Raw genomic sequence first — 26,678 nt, forward strand, 5'->3', positions numbered from 1 at the left:
ATACCGAGAAAATGTACATCGTATTTCTTCACAAGCTACAATAGTATGGCTGCCTGTGCTTCATTATATGATTAAAAAAATCATTAAAAAAAATAATTTCCAAAGTTCTTTCTTATTTTTTATTCCATCTGTTCATCTAGTAGACAAAGCAGAGGCATGCCTGTCTTAGAAGAATAAAATTATCTATGCCCAAAATAATTTCAAGGCACACCTCAAATGATATTTGAAGTGCCCAACCCTCTTTTTCATGTCAATACTATCTCATGATAAATTTCAGATACTCAAAGAGTACCAATGATTCTACTTGTAAACAAGTAACACATTAAAATTTGAAAATATTCCTAATAAAAGCTATATATATTAGCTCCATTCTGAATGTTATAAGAATTCTTTACCAAATTAAACCTCCCCATTCACAAAAGCAGATGTGGCAATAGTAACCACTGTGCAGAAATTTAATTGTGCTAACTGAATCTGTTACGTGGTATATAAAAATGTGTATATGGAAAAAAAAAGAATGTGTATATGTTAACAAAATATCTTGAGTCCACTTCCTCAGTTTTGACAGAGACATCATTCTTAGAACTGTGGTCAAACCACTCTGGATGTTAAGTACTAATAATATTATCAACTATTATTATTATTAATGGCTCAGAAACTAATTACAGCAATTTAAAATAACTAATATTTTAAAAACAGAGGTTATGAAGGGGTCACCTTAGAAATGTCAGTAAATGCCTAAGCTTTCAAAATATAGATGAAATTAAGGTTAAATGTAACTTAAAAGAAGTAATTTATAAATAAGACCAACATTTAATCTATGCGGTTTAAGAGAAGTACTGAATTGGTAATCAGATGAATTCTAGCCTCAAAATCACTTAACCTCTTAGAGCCTCAGTTAACATTAAAAAAAAAGAATTCATTAAAAAAGAAAATCATTACGAGAAAACTTTGCTGTCTATAATAAAGCTCTGGAAAAAGCACAATGAGGAAATTAATGATTAGAGTCAAAAAATGAAGACTTCCGAACCAAACCAAAATTAGATCAAAACATTTATTTTTTTGTGTTACAAAAACAAAAATAAATCAAAACAGGTAATGAAATAAACATTTTTAAGTATCCCATCCTGGGCTCTCTGTTCTAGAATTTAGTGAACAGTTCAGGTTTAGGCTGTTTCAACACTTCTTCTGGATGCTATGAGGTCTCCATCTTATAACCATGTTTCTCTAGTTCAGCTCTATAAAGAAAGACAAAAGAACAACATCACTAGGCATTCTTTATGATAAAGAAACAAGATGATTTTTAGAAATAGCACAATAATAAATAAATGAGCTAACAGCCTGAACATCAATTTAAAATACTACCAAACAGTTTTACTTTAGTCCCTAAGAAGGAAACTGGATGTGTATCAACATAATGACAATAAAACTTTGCTTTCCCATTAGTAAACCTATGTTTTATATTCCTTATTTTTCTGATAAATCTATTTAGGGAAGAAATGTGAGGGAATTAGTGATATTCTCCAAATACTGTACAATTATTCTGTTCATAATAAATATTTAAGCATAAATTTTAAGTATCATTAACCATATGGCTAAGAACACTAGAAACTGCTACCAAACTTTCAGGGATTTTTATAATCATACTGTTATTTATACATAAAGAAAAATGAGATTACTTTTCATACTGACATCTGTATCACCCTAACAAAAAGTTATTAATCAAATTTAAGGGTGTGTGAGAATTATTCTGTATTAACTATATGTAGGCAAAATAAATACAGTAATATAAAGTATTAAGTAAGACTTCACTTTTTTTAAACTTATTTATTATTAACTGAAGGATAATTGCTTTACAATATTGAGTTCCTGTCTGCCATACATCAGGATAAACTGGCCATAGGTGTATATATGTCCCCTTCCCCTTGAACCTCCCTCCCGTCTCCCGCCCCACCAGGATGTCACAGAGCGCTGGTCTGAGCTGCCCAAATCAGACAGTGAATGTCCACTGGCCATCTTTTTACATATGGCATGTTTCCATGCTATTCACTCCATTCGTCCCACCGTCTCCTTTCCCTTTCCTAACTTTAAATATGGATAAAAATTCCAAAAACGTGTATTGGTACAAACACTTTCAAAAGATACTTTTTACAAGTTTAAGTAATTTTTTCAACCTGATATTTCAGTCCTGCTGATCTGCACTGTATAAACATTTGCACAAAAATGTTTTTAGTCCTGTAATCAATTTCAGTTATTTAAACTACCATTCCAAGTATCACCAGGAACTGATCTGCCACAAATTAGATTTTATAAAAGTTCACAATAAAATTATGTGGGGGCCAATTTATAAAACCCTGTACAAATGTTAAGTATGATTAATGTGCACCACCTATATCATTATATCTAAGATAAAAAGACATTTGTTCTTAAGCATAATTTAGCTTAGACACTATCACACTATCTAATGTAAATGCAATGCAAAAATTACATGGTAGAAAAAAAAATACATGGTAGGAATGATATATATTATTCATTTCCCCCAAACTCTTTCACTTCCTTAAAATTTTTATTTATAATATAAATACTGACCTAAAGTCCATGAATAATATTAAAGCCAGAGCTTATTCATATGAATCATCTTTGTCTTCTGCTCAGGTGTAGAGGATGATATGGGCTGGTGGTAAAACACTGGATTAGGAGTCAAGAGATCAGCACAAGTTTCTGATTCTATCCCTTCCTTTGTTAAATTTAACTAAAATGTTTGCATTCTCCCCCATCCCAGGAAATTGAAGATTATAAAAACTGTCCTCCGCATGCTTCCTATTTAAAATAGATGTAATTTCTTAAACAATAGCTTCCACTGCCTTTTAACAAAATCAATGTAGATTATTTATTCTCCCTTATTTTACAACTACAACAAGGAAAAAAACACCCAAGATTCAATCTAAGATTTGGGTAGTAAGTCACTAAATTCATTCAGCTTTGTGTGTCTCTTTTCCTTCATGACAGGAGGTGGAGCCCAATTATAAACTCTCTACACAAGGACATCACCAGATGGCCTGTGTAATCAGACTGATTATATTCTTTGTAGCCAAAGATGAAGAAGCTCTATACAGTCAGCAAAAACAAGACCAGGAGCGGACTGTGGCTCAGATCATGAACTCCTTATTGCCAAATTCAGACTTAAATTGAAGAAAGTGGGGAAAACCACTAAACCATTAAGGTATTACCTAAATCAAACCCGTTATGATTATACAATGGAAATGAGAAATAGATTCAAGGGACTAGATCTGATAGACAGAGTGCCTGATGAACTATGGGCAGAGGTTCATGACACTGTACAGGAGACAGGGATCAAGACCATCTCCATGGAAAAAGAAATACAGAAAAGCAAAATGGCTGTCTGAGGAGGCCTTACAAATAGCTGTGAAAAGAAGAGAAGTGAAAAGCAAAGGAGAAAAGGGAAGATATACCCATTTGAATGCATAGTTCCAAAGAAAAGCAAGGAGAGATAAGAAAGCCTTCCTCAGTGATCAATGCAAGAAATAGAGGAAAACAATGGAACAGGAAGGACTAGAGATCTCTTCAAGAAAATTAGAGATACCAAGGGAACATTTCATGGAAAGATGGGCTCAATAAAGGACAGAAATAGTATGGACCTAACAGAAACAGAAGATATTAAGAAGAGGTGGCAAGAATACACAGAAGAACTGTACAAAAAAGATCTTCATGACCCAGATGATCACAATGGTGTGATCACTCACATAGAACCAGACATTATGGAATGTGAAATCAAGTGGGCCTTAGGAAGCATCACTACGAACAAAGCTAATGGAGGTGATAGAACTCCAGTTGAGCTATGTCAAATCCTAAAAGATGATGCTGTAAAAGTGCTGAACTCAATATGCCAGCAAATTTGGAAAACTCAGCAGTGGCCACAGGACTGGAAAAGGTCAGTTTTCATTCCAATCCCAAAGAAAGGCAATGCCAAAGAATGCTCAAACTACTGCACAATTGTATTCATCTCACACACCAGCAAAGTAATGCTTAAAATTCTCCAAGCCAGGCTTCAGCAATACATGAACCATGAACTTCCAGATGTTCAAGCTGATTTTAGGAAAGGCAGAGGAACCAGAGATCAAATTGCCAACATCCTCTGGATCATCAAAAAAGCAAGAGAGTTCCAGAAAAACATCTATTTCTGCTTTATTGACTATGCTAAAGCCTTTGACTGTGTGGATCACAATAAACTGTGGAAAATTTCACAAGAGATGGGAATTCCAGACCATCTGACCTTCCTCCTGAGAAACCTGTACGCAGGTCAAGAAGCAACAGTTAGAACTGGACATGGAACAACAGACTGGTTCCAAATAGGAAAAGGAGTACATCAAGGCTGTATATTGTCGCTCTGCTTATTTAACTTATATGCAGAGTACATCATGAGAAACACTGGGCTGGATGAAGCACAAGCTGGAATGAAGACTGCCAGGAGAAATATCAATAACCTCAGATATGCAGATGACACCATGCTTATGGCAGAAAGTGAAGATCTAAAGAGCCTCTTGATGAAAGTGAAAGAGGAGAGTGAAAAAGTTGGCTTAAAAGCTCAACATTCAGAAAACTAAGATCATGGCATCTGGTCCCATCACTTCATGGGAAATAGATGGGGAAACAGTGGAAACAGTGGCTGACTTTATTTTTGGGGGCTCCATAATCACTGCAGATAGTGATTGCAGCCATGAAGTTAAAAGATGCTTGCTCCTTGGAAGGAAAGTTATGACCAACCTAGACAGCATATTGAAAAGCAGAGACATTACTTTGCCAACAAAGGTCTGTCTAGTCAAGGCCACGGTTTTTCCAGTGCTCATGTATGGATGTGAGAGTTGGACTATAAAGAAAGCCGAGTGCCGAAGAATTGATGCTTTTGAATGTGGTGTTGGAGAAGACTCTTGAGAGTCCCTTGAACTGAAAGGAGATCCAACCAGTCCATTCTAAAGGAAATCAGTCCTGGGTGTTCATTGCAAGGACTGATGTTGAAGCTGAAACTCCAATACTTTGGCCACCTGATGTGAAGAACTGATTCATTTGAAAAGAACCTGATGCTGGGCAAGATTGAGGGTGGGAGGAGAAGGGGCCGACAGAAGATGAGATGGTTGGATGGCATCACTGACTCAATGGACACGAGTCTGAGTAAACTCCGGGAGTTGGTGATGGACAGGGAGGCCTGGTGTGCTACAGTCCATGGGGTCACAAAGAGTCGGACACAACTGAGCTACACTAAGCTACACTAAGCTGCACAAGAATAGGAAAAAGTACATCCACCACACCTCAATCTCAATCCCAGTTTGAGCATCAATAATACATTGGGTCTGAGTACTTCACCATTCTAATTTCTGCTCAGTTGTTCAATATTGGTAGAAAATTAACAGTGACAGAATTAAACCCACAAGGATAAAATGATAAATATGTTCCTATTTAACTACCTTTATAAAGAGACTAGAAAGAACAAAAGTTCCATGCAATTACCCAAAGAACTCATGTTTAGAAACACAAGAGATGAAGGCAATGTATCTTACTTTTCATAATTCAAAAATATTTCAAAGGTCAATTGTCATATATAAGTTATAAATTCCATACTCACAATACTAAGGTATATAAATTTTGACTTAAAACTTACCTTAACTGATTGGAGAAGTCATCCTCTACGTTATCATCATCCCAATTATCCTCCCAGACATGTGCATCTTCATCTTCATCTAAACCAGCCCAGTCTAAAAAACACAAACAGATGCTAAGTATTTCTCATATTTTATTTCCATAAAGACAAAAGCTTCAGAAGCTACTTAAGAATCTCTCAATTCAAAACATCTAAAACCGTATTTATGAGAAACAGTAATCTTCTTCTTTAAATTTCAATTGATGCTATCTTGTCTTCTCAATTTTTGAATTTGCAGATAATCTAAAACAGTAGTTAATACAAAAAATTCTATTTGCCATGAAAATTTATTATAACTTCAGGAGGATATTTTACCGTTGATTTTTCCTTGAGCTTATTTTTATAAGGTTCATTACACAGTCTTTCAAAACACAGCACCAATAACACTAAAGTAAGTTGAGCAGCAGGAAGATATCAGCCTGGAATTCAAAACTGCCAAAAAAAAAAAGATAACTCAGGGCTTCTCTGGTGGCTCAGTGGTCAGCCAGCGCCAATGAAGGAGACATGAGTTTAATCCCTGGTCTGGGAAGAGCCCATATACCACAGAGCAGCTAAACCCATGTGCCACAACTACTGTGCCTGTGTTCTGGAGCCCAAGAGCTGCATCTACTGAAGCCTGCACACCCTTGCATGTTCCACAAAAGAAAAGCCACTGCTATGACGAGCCTGCTCACCACAGCTAGAGAAAAGGGCATGCAATATTGAAGAACTAGCAAAGCAAAAAATAAATAAAATTATTTTTTAAAAAGATAACTCATACACAAATAATAAAAAGCAGAATTTAATACTTTCTTAAACATGGTTGTAAAATCGTCTTAGACAATGTCCTTATTCTTTAAGACATGCATGCTGAAATCCCACTTCTGGGCATACACACTGAGGAAACCAGATCTGAAAGAGACACATGCACCCCAATGTTCATCGCAGCACTGTTTATAATAGCCAGGACATGGAAGCAACCTAGATGTCCATCAGCAGAGGAATGGATAAGGAAGCTGTGGTACATATACACCATGGAATATTACTCAGCCGTTAAAAAGAATTCATTTGAACCAGTTCTAATGAGATGGATGAAACTGGAGCCCCTTATACAGAGTGAAGTAAGCCAGAAAGATAAAGAACATTACAGCATACTAACACATATATATGGAATTTAGAAAGATGGTAATGACAACCCTATATGCAAAACAGAAAGAGACACAGAAGTACAGAACAGACTTTTGAACTCTGTGGGAGAAGGTGAGGGTGGGATATTTCAAAAGAACAGCATGTATGTTATCTATGGTGAAATAGATCACCAGCCCAGGTGGGATGCATGAGACAAGTGCTCGGGCCTGGTGCACTGGGAAGACCCAGAGGAATCGGGTGGAGAGGGAGGTGGGAGGGGGGATCGGGATGGGGAATACGTGTAAATCTATGGCTGATTCATATCAATGTATGACAAAACCCACTGAAAAAATAAATAAATAAGTAAAGGGGAAAAAAAAGAAGAAAAAAAAAAAAAAAGACATGCATGCTGAAATATATAAGAACCAAGTGTCATTTTGTTGTGTTTACTTGCAAATGCTTCTCATACTTTGTATATACAAGTATGTATATCATACTTTGATAGAAACAAAGTAAATATGACAAAATGTTAACTGGTGAAATGTGGATGTTTGCTGACCTTTTTTTGAGGTATAACTGACATATAACACTGTAATTGACACGTAACAGTAGGTGTTAGTATACATTATTTGATATTTGTATACACTGACAAATAATCACCACAACGAATCAAATTAAAATCCATCACCAGCATACATACCATTTTTTTTCTTGTGATGAAGACTTTTAAGATCTACTCTCCCAGCAACTTTCAAACATGCCACAGAGTATCACTAACTATAGTCACCATGCTATATATGACATTCCCATGACTTATTTTTATAACTGCAAATGTGTATCTTTTGATCCCTTCACCCATTATACAACCCCTTTTTGTGCCCTCAAAAACTTCTACAGGGTTAAAAGTTTCAAAATCTGAGAAAAACAGCTTTTAAAAAATCAGTCTGGATATCACCTCTGGAAGCCTTCCTAATCCCCTCTTTTCTCTTCCTTCAGAGATAAGGTCTCCTCTTTCACGTATATCTCTGTCACAACACCTACACACTGTACAATCATAATTCTCAGTTTATATGCCTATATCCATTCAGAGTATCTGAGCTCCTTAAGAGTAAAAACTTTTATTTATCTCTATACTCTTAAGCTACACAATACCTGTTGTGCATATGCACAGGTAGGCTACAGTCCATGAGGCCACAGAGTCGGACACAACCAAGTAACACTTTTCAATAGTTCATGAAGGGAATAATCTCTTTTAATTTAACATAATGGCAGCAATAATAGGGAGGGGGAGACTAAGTAGATTTTTGAGCTGAAATGAAAAGGACTTAATGAATAATTATGAGAGTTGAAGGATAAAGGATAGCTAAGATGCCTCCCAAGTTTCTGGTTCAGGTAAATGGAAATATTTTCTTCTGTTCATCATGAAAGTATTTTCATGATGTTGACATATGGCATTTAAAGTGTTTTGTTAGGTACATAATATGATAAATATAATACCAATATGAACCATTGCTGAATAGCTTAAAATCTGTATGTGCTTTACATGAAAAGCCTAACTCATTCCTTTTCTTATTGATTTTTTTTTAAGATCAAAATGTTCCTAGCTATGGTTCTAGTAAGTAACTACTATCATGAATTATTAGTGGTCTTTTTCTGTCCTCCTTACTCTATACTTATCTTTTACTGATGCCCAAAATGACCACCACTATTTCCATAAGCAACTATTCAAAACATTCAGGTAGGAAGTGTATTTTATTAAATTTGGAACTCTAATATCTAGAGTTGAGTACTGGGCACATAGTGTGTTAGCTGCTCAGTCATGTTGGACTCTTTGTGACCCCATGGACTGTAGCCGGCCAGGCTCCTCTGCTCATGGGATTTCGCAGGCAAGAATACTAGAGTGGGTTGCCAATCCCTTCTCCAGGGGACGTCCCTGACCCAGGGATTGAACCCAAGTTTCCTTTTATTGCAGACAGATTCTTGATCATCTGAGCCACCATGAAAGCTCAGAGTAGGCCCTCAAAAAAATGTCGGGTAAACGGAACTACGTTTCTCAGGTTCTCTTCCTCTGACTGGTCAATCTCAGGGCAGTGGGTGGTTTCAGTGGAATCAAGAGTATAAATTTCAAGACAGAAGAGATCAACAATATCATGTATTGTGAATGAGTCATGTAAAATTCTCAACTGTATTTACTGTAAGAATACATGATCATCTCTTTGAGTGCTCCCTGAAGAGACATCATGTGGGAAATTTCTTTAAGATATCAATGCCTGAAAAGATGGAGGTTTCTCTCAGGCAATTTATTTCAGGTTCCTAGGAAACTTAGGCAAATGTATTGGCAATGGCAATGTGTGTGCTCACTTGTGTTTCAATCCTCTGTATAGGGTAGTGAATAAGGCATTCATTAGTAAGCATTCAATAATGGAAAATACTGATTTTTATCTGCATAAATATTTTTGTATATTCCAGTAATATTATTATTCTCAAAGAGGAAATATTTTTAATGATCTAAATTCAAATCCTATTTACTCTTCTGAGGTCTTTAACAACAGTAATACTTAACAATACTAATATTAACTAAATTTCAAAACTAAGTTGACTGGGCTAGAGATACCCTTACATGTTCTCCTTCCTTACAGAAGTACCTTTCAAATTGAAAGTTTTTATTCTATTTATGAATCCACCTATAGTTTATAGTGAGTACAGATTAAGAAGTTAGAGAAAGAATCACACTCAGGATTTCCTTCAGTCTAAGGAAGAGCAATCAGAAAGCTAATGCAATCAAATTTGAAAAAAAATAGTGTTATCGAGGGACTTCCCAGGAGGTTCAGTGGTTACGACTCTGTGCTTCCACTGTAGAGGGCACAGATTCCATCCTCTGTCAGAGAACAAAGTCCTGGGAGCCACAGTTTGGCCAAAAAAAAAAAAAAAGGATATCTATTTCCAAGGTTAAAGATTAAAAAATAACATTTCTGAACATTCATAAACAAGCAAACTGACTTTGTTAAGTCAAGAGTTAATCGTTAGGTATAGGGATAAAAGAATACTGTTATTCTCATATTGTCATTGCAATCAACAATAAACTGTTTACTCTCTAAATTCTTATATACAAATTTTCTTTTTGTTCTTCTAAGAGCAAAGAAATCTCAGAAAGAAGGGAGCTGTTTTAAGGCAAAAAAAAAGGGAACAGAAATTGCAGCATTAAGTATACAACAGAAACATTAAGATGGTATGGGTTGCAGCCTGAGATCAAATTTTAAATTAAAAAGGAGCTCAAAGAGTAGATATATTTCTCTAATACTAAATCACTAAAAATCAACCTCATGATTTTATCTTTTAATTAAAATTCAACAAGGCACTTCAAATCACAGAAGTTCAAATTCTTGGATGGTGAACTTATAATGGAAAAATGCAATCCATTATCTCTTTTATGACAAACCTAGACAAGTGTTAAAAAGCAAAGACATCACTTTGCCAACAAAGGTCCATCTAGTCAAGGCTATGGTCTTTCCAGTAGTCATGTACGGATGTGAGAGCTGGACCATAAATAAGGGACACCGCCAAAGTATTGATGCTTTTGAACTGTGGTGCTAGAGAAGACTCTTAAAGAGTCCCCTGGACTGCAAGGAGTTCAAACCAGTCAATTCTAAAGAAATCAACCCTGAATGTTCATTGGAAGGACTGATGCTGAAGCTCCAATAATTTCACCACCTGATGTGAAGAACTGACTCACTGGAAAAGACCCTGATGCTGGGAAAGACTGAAGGCAGGAAGAGAAGGGGACAACAGAGGATGAGATGGTTGGATGGCATCACCGACTTGATGGACATGGGTTTGGGTAAACTCCAGGAGTTGGTGATGGACAGGGAAGCCTGGCATGCTGCAGTCCATGCAGTCATGAAGAGTTGTACATGACTCGGCAACTAAAAAACACCAAAATCCCTTACATTGCAAGTGAATAATGACTATAAAATGTTATTTGTCCTCATCCCCTCCAGTCTTCCTATAACCTATATCTCTGAGCTATCTAATAATACTAATGGACGGCTTAGGATGTTTTTGTTTCCTGATTTAATTACACTAACACCTTCCAGTATTAAAAAATTCATACAAAATCACTTCATTAAATCAATTTAGCAAAGTTTGGCTTTATACCTCAAGTTTTTATAAAATGACTGAAGATTATTTAAAATTTCAGAATTTTGGAAACAAGAGAAAGCCTTAGAGATCACTATGTAGCATACCCCTCTTTGGAAATCACCACCATTACCACTAACCCAAAAAAAAAAAAAAAAAAAAGAGAGAAGACTATTTTACAAAAAAATATTAACTTTTTTCTAACAGTATTTCATGACCTCAAATTCCAGACTTTAAACATATTTGAGTTAAGCCTAGAAATAGGAATTGTCAAAAGAAGCATCTATTTTACTAATATTTTAAAGAATCTTTATAAAGATATCTAATAGAGTTTAATGTTCCAAAAAATAATTTTGAGTATATTATGATTTGATTAATTTGATACATAAATACATTAATTAGAATACGATACATGATCTTGAGTAAAAGAGATGATATAGCTCAAGTCACAACTGAACTTTAAGATTCTAAGACACCAAACCTCACATCAGCCTGAACCACTTCTAACCAACCAGCTTCCTAAAATTTTAAGGAAATGATTATATATCAAAAGATTCAGGCCAGAAATATAAAATAACATTTACTTCACATTTCTCTCTTAATCTTGTAAGCCTACCCTTTCGAGAACAATTAAAATAGAGGGCCCATAAGAACTTTTAATCTAATTATGACCTGATTTAAAATGTTGGTTTCAGGGAATTCCCTGAAAGTCCAGTGATTAGGACTCCATGCTTTCACTGCCAAAGGTCTGCGTTCAATCCCTGGTTGGGGAACTAGGATTCCACAAGCTGTGAGGTGTGGCCAAAAATAAATAAAAAATAAAACACTGATTTTAATACTGTTATTACTTGTGTCATTAAAATATCTTCAAGTTGGCTTTAATTCTTTTAACCTTAAGAGACTAAAAAAAAACCTGTTAATTTGTACCTTATTGCTTCATATAATCTAGAACAACATAAAAGATTCAATAACTTATTTTGTAGGAAGTCCAAATCTTAACTCTTTCACATATTAATAATATGGGAAATACTAGTTTGAACACTATCTTTTTGGGGGGAGAGGCTCACTGCAGCATGCAGGAATCTCAGTTTCCTGACCAGGGATCAAACCAACACTCTCTGCAGTGGAAGCGTGGAGTCTTAAACACTGGACCTCCAGGGAAGTCCCTGAACAGTGTCTTTTAAAAAATTTTAAGGCTAGCACAATTTTCACTTTATCAAGTTGAATTCTGATGATCATTTAGCATAAGGATCACACATCTCTCTCTGTTAACAACCCTTTCATGTAGCTTTAATGGCAAGAAAAGGAAAAGAAAGAAAGCAGAAATAAAGTCCCAAGAAAAAGAAGATGGCTCATGAATGGAGAAAAAACAGCATTGCAAGATTTTAGGTAGAACACATACACAAAAAAAGATTCATGACAATGGCTCTATGTTTCTTAGGTATTATTATATAGTACTTCATAATTATGACACTAGGGAGCATACAAAGACAAACCAGAATCTATAACCTATTTTAAACGAAAACTGTAAACAAAGATTTTCTTTATTATCTAGGAATGTACTGAATGAACTATATTACATAAAAAGTTTAAATAGGGTATAATATCCCCAAATTTATTTCCAACTCTTACAAGTCCTCCATACTATACATGTTACAATATATATAAATTACAATATATGTAAATGCAACTAAATGCATATGCAACATAAAATGTGATTGATTAATCTCTGAATTTGGCAGACTTCTCCTGCAAAACATCTCTGAACTGTGTTTACTTTTCCATTGTAACACTGCATTGATAACCATGCAATCATAATTACTTTTAAAGCATTAAACTCAGAAACACTTTTTTTAAAAAAGGGCAAAATAATAAAAATCAAACAAGGATACCTGATTTATGTCTAATGCCCTCCTTCAATATGTAGATGACTACAAAGTACACACTGTATCTTCAGCACTAAATGCACTGCCAAGATTGTGATTAATCATTTAAATAACCACAGCTGTGTTTACTTCAGTGTGCAGACCTCCAGATGTGTACTGGTAAAAAATTACCATATTTTAAGAAGTCAGAATTGGAAATAACCAATAACAGATGCCTAATACATAAGTTTCTAGCAATCCTAAATTATTTGAGACTTTGCTTCAAATTTGGCTTTGTTCACAGTTGCCAGTGAGAATTATATCTTTGACTAGCTTTAAATTTCAAAAATCAGAGTTATCAAAGATCCCAATACTTCATCTAAGTATCACCTTGACATTTAAGTATGAAAAAGTTTTTCTCTCAATGTTTTTAAAAGTATTTACTCTCCCCACTCTCCAACACACATTCTGAAATTTCTTGAAAGTATGAAGTATACCACTTTGGAGAAAAGTAGAGGAAATTCTATTTATAACAAACAGAGTTGCTAATGTTCTATTTTACAGCGATTTTCAGGAGCATCAAGCTTCATTCATTCCTTAACAGTAAAACTACTTTGAATATAAACAAACTAATCTCCAACAAAGTTCCTTCAAATAAAAAATGTGCATGTATATACAGAACATTACAAGAAGAAAAATTTTATAAAAGAAACAAAGGAAAGGTAAAAAAAGTTTTAAGTTGTACATTCACCACCATAGGTGAAACAGCAACAGTTGCAAATAGCATCATTAGTCATAAATATGATAATAAAGCCACACTATATCTAGTCATTCTGAGATAAATTTACACATGTTCCTGCTTAAGTTGTATAAAACATATCAAACTTTTTTTATAAAATTTCATTTCTGTAGGTTATCATGATACAAAAAACATCTACATACCCAGTGGCTAGGAAATCACAGAGAGCATAGCACCATTGTACTATACCTAAATTTTCTCCAACAAGGATAAAAAATGTCAGTGAAGAACTTCAGAGCAAACAACCAAAAGCAAGTCTTAAACGATGTTGCTACCAGACTACCGGTGAACGTTGTTGTTTGTGGTTCAGAGTATGAAACAGAGGCCCAAGATGACTTATACAATCATCTGTAATTTTTCTGACATTTTTTAAAAAAGGAAGTTCAAAAATAATTCCTTTCATTAAAATTAAACATATCTGGCTTAAAACTCAACATTCAAAAAACTAAGGTCATGGCATCTAGTCTTATCACTTCATGGCAAATACATGGGGAAAAAATGAAAACAGTGACAGACTATTTTCTTGGGCTTCAAAATGATTGTGGACTGTGACTGCAACAAACCTAGACAGTATATTGAAAAGCAGACATCACTTTGCCAACAACGGTATGTATAGTCAGAGCTATGGTTTTTCCAAGTAGTCATGTATGGATGTGTGAGTTAGACCATAAATAAGGCTAAATACCGAAGAACTGATGCTTTTGAACCATGGAGCTGCAGAAGACTCTTGAGGGTCCCTCGGATAGCAAGGAGTTCAAATCAGTCAATCCTAAAAGAAATCAACCCTGAATATTCATTGGAAGGACTGATGCTGAAGCTCCAATACTTTGGCCACCTGATACGAAGAGCCAATTCACTGGAAAAGACCCCGATGCTGGGCAAGATTGAGGGCAGGAAGAGAAGCGGGCAACAGGGGATGAGATGGTTGGATGGCATCACCAACTCAATGGACGTGAGTTTGAGCAAACACTGGGAGACAGTGAAGGACAGGGAAGCCTGGCGTGCTGCAATTCATGAGGTCACAAAGCGTCAGATATAACTTAGCGACTGAACAACAACAATATATGTTGTGTGTGCGTGTGTGTGTGTGTGTGTGTGTATCAAATCGCACTACAAACATGCTGACTTTGGTCCTCTTTGTTGATTAGCTCTTTAGTTCTCTTTAATTCTATAAAATTCCCCAAAATCATTAACTATTCTTATCTTTTCCACCATTGGTCTTCCACTAGTCATGGAAGTGCAAAATCACAATCCCTGATTTTTTCCTATTCCCACACTAGTTGCCAAAGCTTCCTTGCTCTTTCTGCATCATTCTTTCCTAGTAACAACCTATTACAGGCCCTTAGTCCTAGGCAATGGCACCCCACTCCAGTGCTCTCGCCTGGAAAAGTCCCATGGACAAAGGAGCCTGGTGGGCTGCAGTCCATGGGGTCGCACAGAGTCAGACATGACTGAGCGACTCCACTTTCATTTTTCACTTTCATGCACTGGAGAAGGAAATGGCAACCCACTCCAGTGTTCTTGCCTGGAGAATCCCAGGGACGGCGGAGTCTGGTGGGCTGCCGTCTATGGGGTCGCACAGAGTCGGACAGGATTGAAGCGACTTAGCAGCAGCAGCAGTCCTAACTAAGCTATTTGAACAATTTGCTAATTAGCTTCCCTGACTCTTTCTTTCTATCCTTTCAAATTAATTCTGCTGGGTTAATTTTTCCTAAACTTCCTATTGCCTAAGGAAACTTACACATATCAAACAATCCTCCCCCCTTCTCATCTACCTAAGGATCAGGTCCAAACTGGTCATGTGGCTTAAAGCTTTCCACGATTAGGCCCCAAACTACCTGCATGCGCAACAACTTCATAGTCAAATAAAACACACATACACACTGATTTTCTACCTCCAACTATTTACTCCTCTTTTTTTCTGGAAATCCCTTTCCTACATTTCTACATTTTGAAAGCTCTGTTCAAATGCTGCTGCCTCACATGGTACACAACTGGAAATAATTTCCCCTTCTTTTAAACTGCTGCTGCACTTCACTATCAATGGCTTAATCCCCACACCACCAGTAACTCCCCTTCCACTGGAAGGAAACCAAGCAAAATCTTACCCAGAAACCCAAGAGATAAACACAGTCAAAAGCAAAGGTGTTCTGGTTTAATTGGGGGTGGGGAGAGAAAGGCTTGGAGCCCTCCCCACAGGATAAGCACCTGCAAAATACTAAAAAGCGCAAGCCTGGCATGAAAACTTACTGATCCGTATCTCCACTGACATTTATATCACTAAATTCAAAGACAAATATCTACCTAAAGAGTCAAATTTGACTCAATGCAGCTTCTAGTTAACTTTGTCCTTGGTTAAGTTATTTTGCTGAACCCCAATTATAAAACTGTCATTAGGCTGCTGAGGATTACATAAAACTATCTAAAGCACTTTGTACTGATAAATGGCAGTTAGAATCATTCTCATTCTGCACCTTTCAGTGCCAGATTTATAGGAAGCACTCTACAAATATATATCCAATTAATAATTTATTACGTGCTAACCACTGCAAGGAAACTTAAGGGGTGATGGAGCTAAAAAAGAGAAACTGGATCCAGAATGAAGATAATACCATTTCTACCAAGCATTACATCAAAAATCGAACAGAAAATTGGGGGAAAAAAAGTATTTGGTGAATTTTTAATACTTCAGAAGAGTGTAAGTATAGTTTCTGAAACTTCTATTTTCCCCTCATTTTCACTGTTCAGCACATCTTTCAATGGATTATGCTTAAAAACATTACTACATAATGCTGAACACCATTTAAATCACAACTGCTTAAAGCTTCTTCATTCCACTAAGTTAAATATAAGCAAATAGTTTTTCCAAGTAGTTTTACTGTTTAATATCCTGAGTCACACCTCTCACAAAGTTCTGGCAAGCACTAGTATCTTGACTGGGGGTTTTTCAGTCCACTGTGTTTCTTTATATCTCCTATACACTTGTACACATTCTTAAAACAATGTGTGCCAGTACATCTCTTCATATTTTATGTAAATAACCAACTATTTTAAAAAATATTTTTGGAAAAACTTCTGACAATGCTTTTTAATTTATAAGTTTTTAATACTAAACAATAATCAAATAATCCACAAGCTCAACAAGCTTAATTTTGGATACATCTAAAATTACAAAATCATGTGAAGAGTTGACTCATTGGAAAAGACCCTGATGCTGGGAAAGATTGAAGGCAGGAGAAGGAAGTGACAGAGGATGAGATGGTTGGATGGCATCACCGACTCGATGGACATGAGTCTGAGTAAATTCCGGGAGTTGGTGATGGACAGGCAGGCCTGGCGTGCTGCGATTCATGGGGTCACAAAGAGTCGGACACGACTGAGCTACTGAACTGAACTGAAAATTACAAAATATTTGTCAAAAATGGTTCAAATTAAATAAATACCAAACATGCAAAAATCCAAATCCTTAAGAAGATTAGGAGGGAGGGAAAAAAGGGGGGACTAATGTTCATTGAATACCAACTTCTTGCCAAACTCTATACTGTACATAAAATATATCACTCTTCTGGACTGAATGCTTGTGTCCTCCAACCCTGAAATTTATATGTTGAAGCCCTAATCACTCTCACTGTGATGGTATTTGGAGATGGGCACTTTAGAAGGTAATGAAGGTAGTATGAAATCATGAGAGTAGAATCCTCATAATGAAATTAGTGTTGTTAGAAGAAGAGAATCCAGATAGCTCTCTTTCTCTTTACCTTGTAAGGATATGGTGGGAAGGCAACAATCTGCAAGCCAGGAGGAGAACCCTTGCCAGGTATTGAATAGGTTAACACTTAATCTCAGACTTCCCACAATCCAAATTGCAAAAAAATAAATTATTATTGTTTAAGTCACTCAATCTACGGTATTTTGTTATGGCAGCTCAAAACAGACTGATACAATCATATAAGCTTTACATGACTCCAATTATTATCCACAAATTACATGAAGGAACTGAGGATTAAGAGGGTAACAATTCAAGAAAAAATGCGATGGTCAATGTCACTCGAAGAAATAAATCCAAATCAAAATGATACAATTCCATTTTCATCCCTCGGGTTTGTAAAGGCTAAAATGTTTAATATGGAGTGTAGGTAACCTTCTGAGGGAAAAGGTGAACTATAGTTGGAGAAGGAAATGGCAAACCCACTCCAGTCTTCTTGCCTGGAGAATCCCATGGACAGAGGAATCTGGAGGGCTACAGTCCACGGGGGTTTGCAAAGAGTCAGAAATGACTGAGCAACTAACACTTGTAAAAGGCAACTTGAGACTATGTCAAAATTCAAAAGGTACCTGGTTCTGAAAAGGTGTCAGAGCTCAAGCAGAGCCAGGAGGGCAATCCTGTGGAGGGGCAGTGTTGTGTGGTTGCTGTGTCATAGCCAAGACAGAGTGACGAAACCATCTAAGACTAGAAGAAGGAGAGGGGACAGTGGCCTAGCATAAAAATGTTCAAGCCCAAGGGAGATAACAAGGGGATCTGTGGGGTGGAGAGGGCAACAAACATTGGTTAGGAAGGACAATCACTCAATAGACATTTATGATAACAGGAGCCAGGCTGCTCACTATTGGGGAAGAGAGTTACAAATGTGGAAAGGGAATAAACTAGAATGAGCCCTATGGTGTTGAACTGTAAACTACAGATATCTATCTGAACCCATGGTTTTATACAAGCACATAAAAGATGTAGAACCTAAATCTAATCATATAGAAATATGAGCCCAATCTAAGTTGAGAAGCATACTATAACTTGCCTATAATCTTCAAAAGTATCAAAATCATGAAAGTCAAACAGAGACACCTGCTGTAGACTGAAGAAGACAAGAGGAACGCAGAAGAGACAACTGAATGTAATCCATGATCTTAATTAAAATATTGTTATAACAACTGAAGAAACCTGAAAGGTACCTGTGGACTTGACGATAGTTATACATCTGTGTGTTAACTTCCAATTTTGTATATTGTACTGAGGTTATGTCTTTGTAGGACATACACATTAAAATACGTAGAGGTGATGAACATCAGGTTGGCAACTTACTCTCAAGTAGCTGGGGCAGGGGGAGATGTTTGTATTATACTTTCAATTATTCTGTGCGTTTATAATTTTTAAAATAAAAATTATATTTAAAAATTAAAAATGAATTTTGACTTGACAACTTCTAAGAATTTATCTTACAAATAAGAACAAAAGCAAAGATATAAGAATATTCACCTCAATATATTCTGTAACAGCAAAAAGCAAAGCATAAAAACAAGCAAACAAAAACCTAAAACCACCAGATATCAATAGATATTTATAGATTATTTAATGTGCATACAATGGACTAGTAGAACACAACTATTAAAAAGCATGAGATGGATGTTTATATTAATGTGACACATGTCTAAGATATATAACGTAAAAGCAAGTAGAAAAACAGTATATACAATACTGTCCTTCGTGAGGAAACATACAAACACACATATATCGCATATATAAGTTCTGGAAGGATACTAAAAGAAGTGTTTAACTGGTTATATGAAGCATGGGAATTGTTTTGGGGGAAAGCAGGAGAAACAGTGCTTTCACATTTAAATTTATACCTTTTTATAGGTTTAACTTTTAAATAAATAAACAGCTACTTATATAATCATCTTATATATTCTGCTGCAAAAATATTTTAAAGAATTTAAGTAACTACTATGCATTGACAAGTTAAAACTTAATGAATGGTGTATTCTGAACATAAGTCTGATCCCAGATTCCATCCTGGGGCTCAAAAACTTTCTTCTTGCACATGATTACCATGAACAGAAATCACATATGTACTTTAGCATGTATTATATTTATCATTTTTTTAAATATATATAAGACTGAGGCATGACCCACTCTTTTTATTATTATTATTATTAATTTGGCTGCGCCGGATCTTAGTTGTGGCATGTGTAATCTTTAGTTGCAGCATGGGAACTTTTGGTTGTGGCATGCAGGATCTAGTTTCCTGACCAGCGATGGAACCCGCACTCCCTGCACTGGGAGCTGTCTTAGCCACTAGACCACCAGGGAAGTCCCTCACTGTTATTTCTCTTTTTTCTTAAAAGATTTTAGTTAACATAAATTCTATGTTTCTTGCTACTACCATGCAACTAATTTAAACGTGATTTAATTTACGTGTCCACTATACCGAAGCCCCTCTGGTTCTAGGTAAACTGACTAGTATAGTATCTGGCATGGTATTAGCTGTATCTACTTTCAACATTTAAGATTTTAAGGAACCTTCTTGTTGAGGATTTAGCTCAGTTGGTATCCAATGTTCACATAAATATTTCTCAGTGACATTTTTCATAGGACAACTCCTCCTTCTGCAGGACTATGCATAGCAGGTGCTTAATACTAGCATTAGGGAACCATCAGACTCATGCTCAATCCCTGGGTTGGGAAGATCCCCTGAAGGAGGAGATGGTAACTCACTCCAGTATTCTTGCCTGGTAAATTCCACGGACAGAGAAGCCTGGCGGGCTACAGTCCATACGGTCACACAGAGTCGGACACGACTGAATCGACTTAGCACACAGTCTGCTTCAGCTAGCACAGCAGTTCCACTGGTTTATAGAAAAGGTACAGACTACTAAGTGTAACAGTAATTTCTTGTAAACATCATTGCTTCTAAAGGCAAAATCAGGTTCATTTTAAATATTCTTTCCCCTCAAAAAAGGGGGAAAAAACCTCTCAATTCCGGCACAGGAAGAAGCGAATAAAAGAACTTAAAAGCTCACTTGTTCTTCCCATTTTTATTCACACCCACTTCTCACTGTAAAAGAAATGAGATTAATGAAAATATTTTAATAGCTTTTCAAAGTATGTCTGATTTACAAAATTCTTTAAAATTTCAAATATATTACAGAGTAGTTCAATTTTAGGCGCCACCCTGCTACTACTTACCTAGCTATAAGATCTTGACAAGTGCTAGAGCTTCTCTTGACTTTAAGTTGCTTTCCAGTTCTAAAATTCTAACCATTCCAAGCCTCCAAAACTATTATGATCATTCTCAAAATGTGGAAAGTCTTCCAATAAAGCCTATACTCAAGCAGTTTATAGTCAAGAAGCTGCAGAATTCATGAAGATCCTAAACGTGATTTTTAATAGTTCCTGTTTATGACCAGATTGCTGCTGCTAAGTCACTTCAGTCGTGTCCGACTCTGTGCGACCCCATAGACGGCAGCCCACCAGGTTCCCCCGTCCCTGGAATTCTCCAGGCAAGAACACTGGAGTGGGTTGCCATTGCCTTCTCTGTATGACCAGATTACATATCCACCAATTAGAATCATGAAGACTAACAATGTAATACAGATCCACAGTTTTAAAGTTTAAAATAGTCTGGAGAGTAACCCCTTGTATGTCCCTTCATTTGTAGATATTTTCTCCTCATCTGTAATCTTTTTGTTTAGTTTATGGTTTCCTTTGCTGCAGAAGCTTTTAATTAGATCTCATTTGATAATTTTTATTTTCATTCTAAATTATAAAAAGGAGCATTTGTTCCCTTGCACCTTCAGAAAATCACCCTACATGTTACACCTCGCTCTGAAGACGACCTATTCAGAAGAAACAATGAAGTCTCCATGAAAACACATTATTTTAGTTTACTTTCTAAAACAGAAATTCCCTTTCCTTATGACTGAATTGACACCCTACCAAACACATTCTTATCCAGAATGAGATGAAGCAACAATACCCTCAAAAGACCTACAATCTTTTAGTCAAACCAAAGATACACAATTTCAGCAATGGCTTTCATGAAATGGGCTCTTAACTGAAAGCTACCCTAGATAATGGACATCACCCACTTTCTGGAGCATAGAACCCAACAGGCCATTGAAAGTAAGACCTCCTATAAACCAACCAGATGATTATAGGCAATTTTAAGCATTATCTGCTAGCAAGTTTATCAACGGCATATTTACCATAAAGACAATCACAAGGAAAAGAATCTCCAAAGAAGGGAAAAGGCTTGAAAAATAATTCAGGGCACTAGCAGCTGATCTGAAAACTGAAATACTGAAAGATTCAAAATGGGCCAGTTTCAAAGTACTGCTTTGAACAGCACTTCTCTGACTTTACCTGTTTGAATTATAAGCTGGAGAACATAAAAATATGAACATGCAAATGTTATTTCTCATTCTAAACAGCAAGTTTCCTGAATGAGTAAAGTTCCACATATTCAAACCTGAAGATGATAAATTTTCTGTAAGGTGTCCAATAAATGGTGAGTTACTTATGCTAACAAACCAGTTGAGAAAGAAAACCGGTCTGTTCAGAAGGAAAAATATTCTTTGCTTTCCCTTTTAACTTTAATAAGATTTTTTTTAACATATGTAACTACCAATATTTTGGATAAATTGATGCTGACAAACAAACTTAGAACAAGAATAACATATTCTGCAAAAACTGATGAAAGCTGCTGAAACATCAAATGTATCATCAGGTACACAATTATCTTTGAAGAAGTGAAAGAGAAGTTGCTCAGTCCTGTCTGACTCTTTGCAACCCCAGAGACTGTAGCCTACCAGGCTCCTCTGTCCATGGAATTTCCCAGGCAAGAGTACTGGAGTGGGTTGCCATTTCCTTCTCCAGGGGATCTTCCCGACCCAGGGATCAAACCCAGGTCTTCCGCATTGTAGGGAGACGCTTTACCATCTGAGCCACCATACTTTTTAATCAGTCAATTCTCAAGTACTTATCTTAAACACAGGTTCATTCATTCAACAAGCATTTACTGACCACCTACCATGTCCCAGGCACTTTGCTAAACGTTAGGGATTTAGGCTGAACTTTGCTTCGGTTGGGGACCCAGATTCAGATCCTGACAACTACTTAATGACACGCTTTTACAATCTCTGAGCCTCAGTTTCCTTAGAGTTATGAAAATTAGAGTATAAAATGTAGATAAAGTGCCTAATATTGTATCTTGTATCTGATAAACAATGAATAAATGCTAACTATATCAAATATTTTGTCTTCTTCCACTAAACAGAATACACTATAAATAAAAATAACAAGTGTTACAGCTATGTGGTTTTATGCACAGTAGGAGTACAACTTAGGAAGACTGTGGTGATGCAATAACTGTTTAATGTAACAGATTTGTTCACCATCAACCCCAATTCTCTACCACTTTCAGAAAGGTCACTCCTTTCATTAGGAGACAAATATTTATCCTATGCATAACAATTAGTCCGTAAAAACCAATTAATTTTGGAAATCTAACTGGCAACAACGATCTAACAAACAGAAGCTCTACAGCTAAAGAGTTAAAGAGTGCTTGTGTCAACTGAACCAGCTGTCCATTTTTTCGAGCCAGTTATGCAACACTGGGCAAGTTTCTTAACTTTTCTAAGCTTCTGTTTGTTTATCTGAAAAATGTTAATACCAGTTCCTATTTACTAGACTTGTGAAGATGAATTAAGTTAATACAAGCAAATGACTCAAGACAAGCAACCACTCAGTCACTGTTACCTATTTGCTATTACCTACAATGAGATAACTCAAGTTTCTCTTGGCAACCTAGAAGCTAACAAAAATGCAGACGTCTTAGGGTTTTATAAATCCTAAAACTTTACGTGATCAAAAACGAATGAGGAACAAGGGAAAGGCAATAACGGGTATTAAGCATCAACACCTGATCCTCCCATTCTTCATGTGTGAAATCCTGAAAGTAAGCAGCACTGGTCTAACTAGGAACAATTTAACTCTGGAACGGTTCAAGGCAAAGGAAGATTGCTAAAACAAATAATAAAATAACGACAACAATAAATAAAGGGAAAAGAGATTGTGTAGATACGAACGAGGCGGCGGGTAACCGAGCTGAAGCGTAATAGGACACACCACCCCGGATTCGGGCTGGGGAACCACCGTGGCTCCTCCCAGTGAGGAAACAGAGCATTTAGCCTCACTGCTGAGGTGAATCCCACCGTGACACTCCGACCCGAAGCCAGCCGTGAAGGGTCGAGCGAGCAGGGCCTCGAGTCCCAACAGCACGGCCCTCACTTCCCACCGGCGCCCCCCGGCCGGGCCCTTCTCTCGCACCGCCTCCACTCGGAGGCCTGAGTCACGGTCCACAAGGTCCAGGGGCCGCGGCCTACCTTCCGCAGGGAACTCCTCGAACTCGTCGTCCTCCTCCAGGAGACCCAAGTCTACCGGCTGCTTTTTCTCTGACATCGTGACCCCACGAGCCCAAAAGCTCTCAGGCGAGTAAGAGAGTTCGAACCCTCGTTCTTGCTCACCGCAGCAGGATCCGCCGTTGCCGTTGCCGCCTCTATGCTGACTCTACCATAGAGATAGGGGAGAAGAGCAACCGGGTACCGCAAGGAATGCTGGGATACTGGAGGTCCGCCCAGCGCTTCCTGCGGGTTTAGCAGTTACTCAGAGTTAGAAAGATGGATTGTTTTATGCCTTTACCATTTTACCCGGACTCTCTGACTTGACAGATTGAGAAACACGGTAGGTTTCCCTGACTGGAAAAGACTCTTAATGTGTGGAAAAAATAAACCCAGTTATTTGGTTTAGGCTGAGGGATGAAGTGTTTGCTAAAGTTCGTCAAAGGTCGGCCAAGTGCAGGTTCTTAAATTAGATTAACTCCACCCTTAAACCAGTTCCCTAACCATGAAATTAAATGTCTCCACAGCACAAAAAATTCAGACTCAGAAAGAATAGCCTGCATCACTCAGGTAGTGCTAAACAATCCAAATGCAGGCTTGATTGCCTGACCTTAATCTCCAAGCTTTTTCATTGCTCAATTTTCTTCTGTCTTGTGCTTAAACTATGGTAAATACCCTGCTAAACAGTGTGCTGTGTATATGTGTATGTAATAACTAATTTACAAGGTATTAGAATACTATGTAAAACTATACATGTGACGTTTTATGGTGTTCTAAATATGTCATTTTGAATTTTTCAAATATTGAGTATTATTTTAAATATAGTTGTGAACTACATAAAACATTAGATGATATGTGTATATGTAGTATACAATATTGGGCTTCCCTGGTGGCTCACATGGTAAAGAATCTGCCTGTAATGAAGGAGACCTGGGTTCTATCCTTGGGTTGGGAAGATCCCCTGGAGAAGGAAATAACTACCCACTGCTGTATTCTTGCCTGGAGAATTCCATGGACAGAGGAGCTTGGTGGGCTACAGTCCATGGGTTGCAAAGAGTGGATGTAACTAAGCAACTAACACAGGTAGTATTATAGAGGAGTTGTTTTATAATACCCAATTATATGTATATGTATATAATTGGGTATTATTGTAGGTTTTGATGCATTGTTTATGTATTTAAATCACATTCCTTCATTCAACATTATTTTTTACCATGTACCAGGCAGTGTGCTGAAAATCAAACATAGACAAAGGCCTTCCTTCAAGGAGTTCATATTCCACTCAGAGACATGTAAACAGGTAAATCATAGTGAACTGTAATACATTTGAATCTCTATTTTAAAATAAAATTGTCTGAGAAATGAACAGAATGTGTGCGCACATACAGATGATGGAGCAATGAAATAAGAGCACAAATTTGGACCAGAATTTGGGAACTTAGATGTAAATTTTTTTTTAAATAAAATGGTTCTTATAATACTGTTTTTATTTGTATTGATTACTGAAAACAGCTGTCTTCAAATTAAGTTCAAAGTGTATGTAATTTGGCATGTTATATAACTAAATACCAAATTACTGAAAGATGAGGAAAATTTAAAATTGGAAGTAAATGTAGACAGTGAGGTCTCTTAGAGTTTCATACTCTCTACTGTACCCTCTGTTATACATATTACATATGCTCCTGGCAACCCACCCACCAAGGCGAAGCTTTGGGCAGGCAGTTTCATTTAGGCAGCAAAGAATGAAAACCAGATCACATATCTGAGACAGCCATTTTGTGCATAGATAAAAGATATTCCAAAGGACATATCTGAAGAAATAGAGACATTAATGCCTACTAAGAGATGGATAAGGGAGATTTGGGACTAATTGCTGATAAGTTGAAGGTTTCTTTGTGGAGTGATGAAAGTCCTCTGGAACCGGATAGTGATGATGGTTGCAGTATAGTGAATATACTAAAATCCACTGAAGTGTACACTACAAAATGGTGAATTTTGTGTTATAGGATGTATATCTGTCTCCATTTTTGAAGTGCTATAAAATTTTTGACCAAGAAGCCAAGAGTTTCTAGTTCCTGGACCTATTATTCAATCTGATTTATCATGATATTTGTATCAGTTTTTAACCAGAGAAAAAATAATGAGTGACATATAATGATTTTCTCCTAAAATAGAATATGTTCAATTTAAACGAATTAATTTTTAAAAAACAACCCGATGTTTAAAAAAAATTTACTGATTCATTAAATCCAGAATGCTGGAACCACTGAAATAACTTTTCATTTTAGTCATCATGGCACATGGCACAATGAACAACTTATTTTAATAGTCATGGCATATGGAAAAACTTTGGAAAATGGTAGCCATTAATACGGAGAAGGCAATGGCACCCCACTCCAGTACTCTTGCCTGGAAAATCCCATGGATTTTCTTAGCGACCGTGGGGTCGCTAAGAGTAACACAACTCAGCGACTTCCCTTTCACTTTTCACTTTCATGCATTGGAGAAGGAAATGGCAACCCACTCCAGTGTTCTTGCCTGGAGAATCCCAGGGACGGCGGACCCTGGTGGGCTTCCGTCTATAGGGTCGCACAGAGTCGGACACAACTGAAGCGATTTAGCAGCAGTAGCAGCTATTAATAAAGTGTAAGCAGCATTATTACTTAGTTAAATTGAACATGTATAAATAACATGTATATTTGATGGACCAATTCCTACTAAACAGGAGTTTAGGCAAATCACTTAGTTTCTTTGAAGTACATTTTAAATATCTCAGATTCTCCATGCCAACCCTAAAAGTCTCAGAATGTGGGTTTTGTTTCTTAGATGATATCTTGGTGATATTTTTCAAGTAAGTCAGGTCCTCCACAAGTCAATTATA

General features: G+C 36.6%; 1 protein-coding gene across 1 annotated transcript; it reads right to left on the reverse strand.

The window, feature by feature from the left end:
• Positions 1–1,040: 1,040 nt before the first annotated feature.
• On the reverse strand, positions 1,041–23,984 carry SEM1 (SEM1 26S proteasome subunit). Its single transcript, XM_043462663.1, has 3 exons — positions 23,783–23,984; positions 5,678–5,771; positions 1,041–1,238 (listed from the first exon to the last, which is right to left on the reverse strand). Exons 1-3 carry the CDS (start codon positions 23,856–23,858, stop codon positions 1,196–1,198), a joined length of 213 nt encoding a protein of 70 aa, XP_043318598.1. The 5' UTR covers positions 23,859–23,984; the 3' UTR covers positions 1,041–1,195.
• Between the last annotated feature and the right edge of the window lie 2,694 nt (positions 23,985–26,678).

The sequence above is a fragment of the Cervus canadensis genome, chromosome 3, assembly GCF_019320065.1.
Source record: "Cervus canadensis isolate Bull #8, Minnesota chromosome 3, ASM1932006v1, whole genome shotgun sequence".
NCBI classification, from domain to species: Eukaryota; Metazoa; Chordata; class Mammalia; order Artiodactyla; family Cervidae; genus Cervus; species Cervus canadensis.

Coding starts and splice junctions, on each gene's coding strand:
- SEM1 (XM_043462663.1), bottom strand. CDS start 23,858: ATGTCAGAGAAAAAGCAGCCGGTAGACTTGGGTCTCCTGGAGGAGGAC. Junction 5,772..23,782: donor CGAGGAGTTCCCTGCGGAAG/GTAGGCCGCGGC, acceptor TGTGTTTTTTAG/ACTGGGCTGGTTTAGATGAA. Junction 1,239..5,677: donor GACTTCTCCAATCAGTTAAG/GTAAGTTTTAAG, acceptor CTTTCTTTATAG/AGCTGAACTAGAGAAACATG.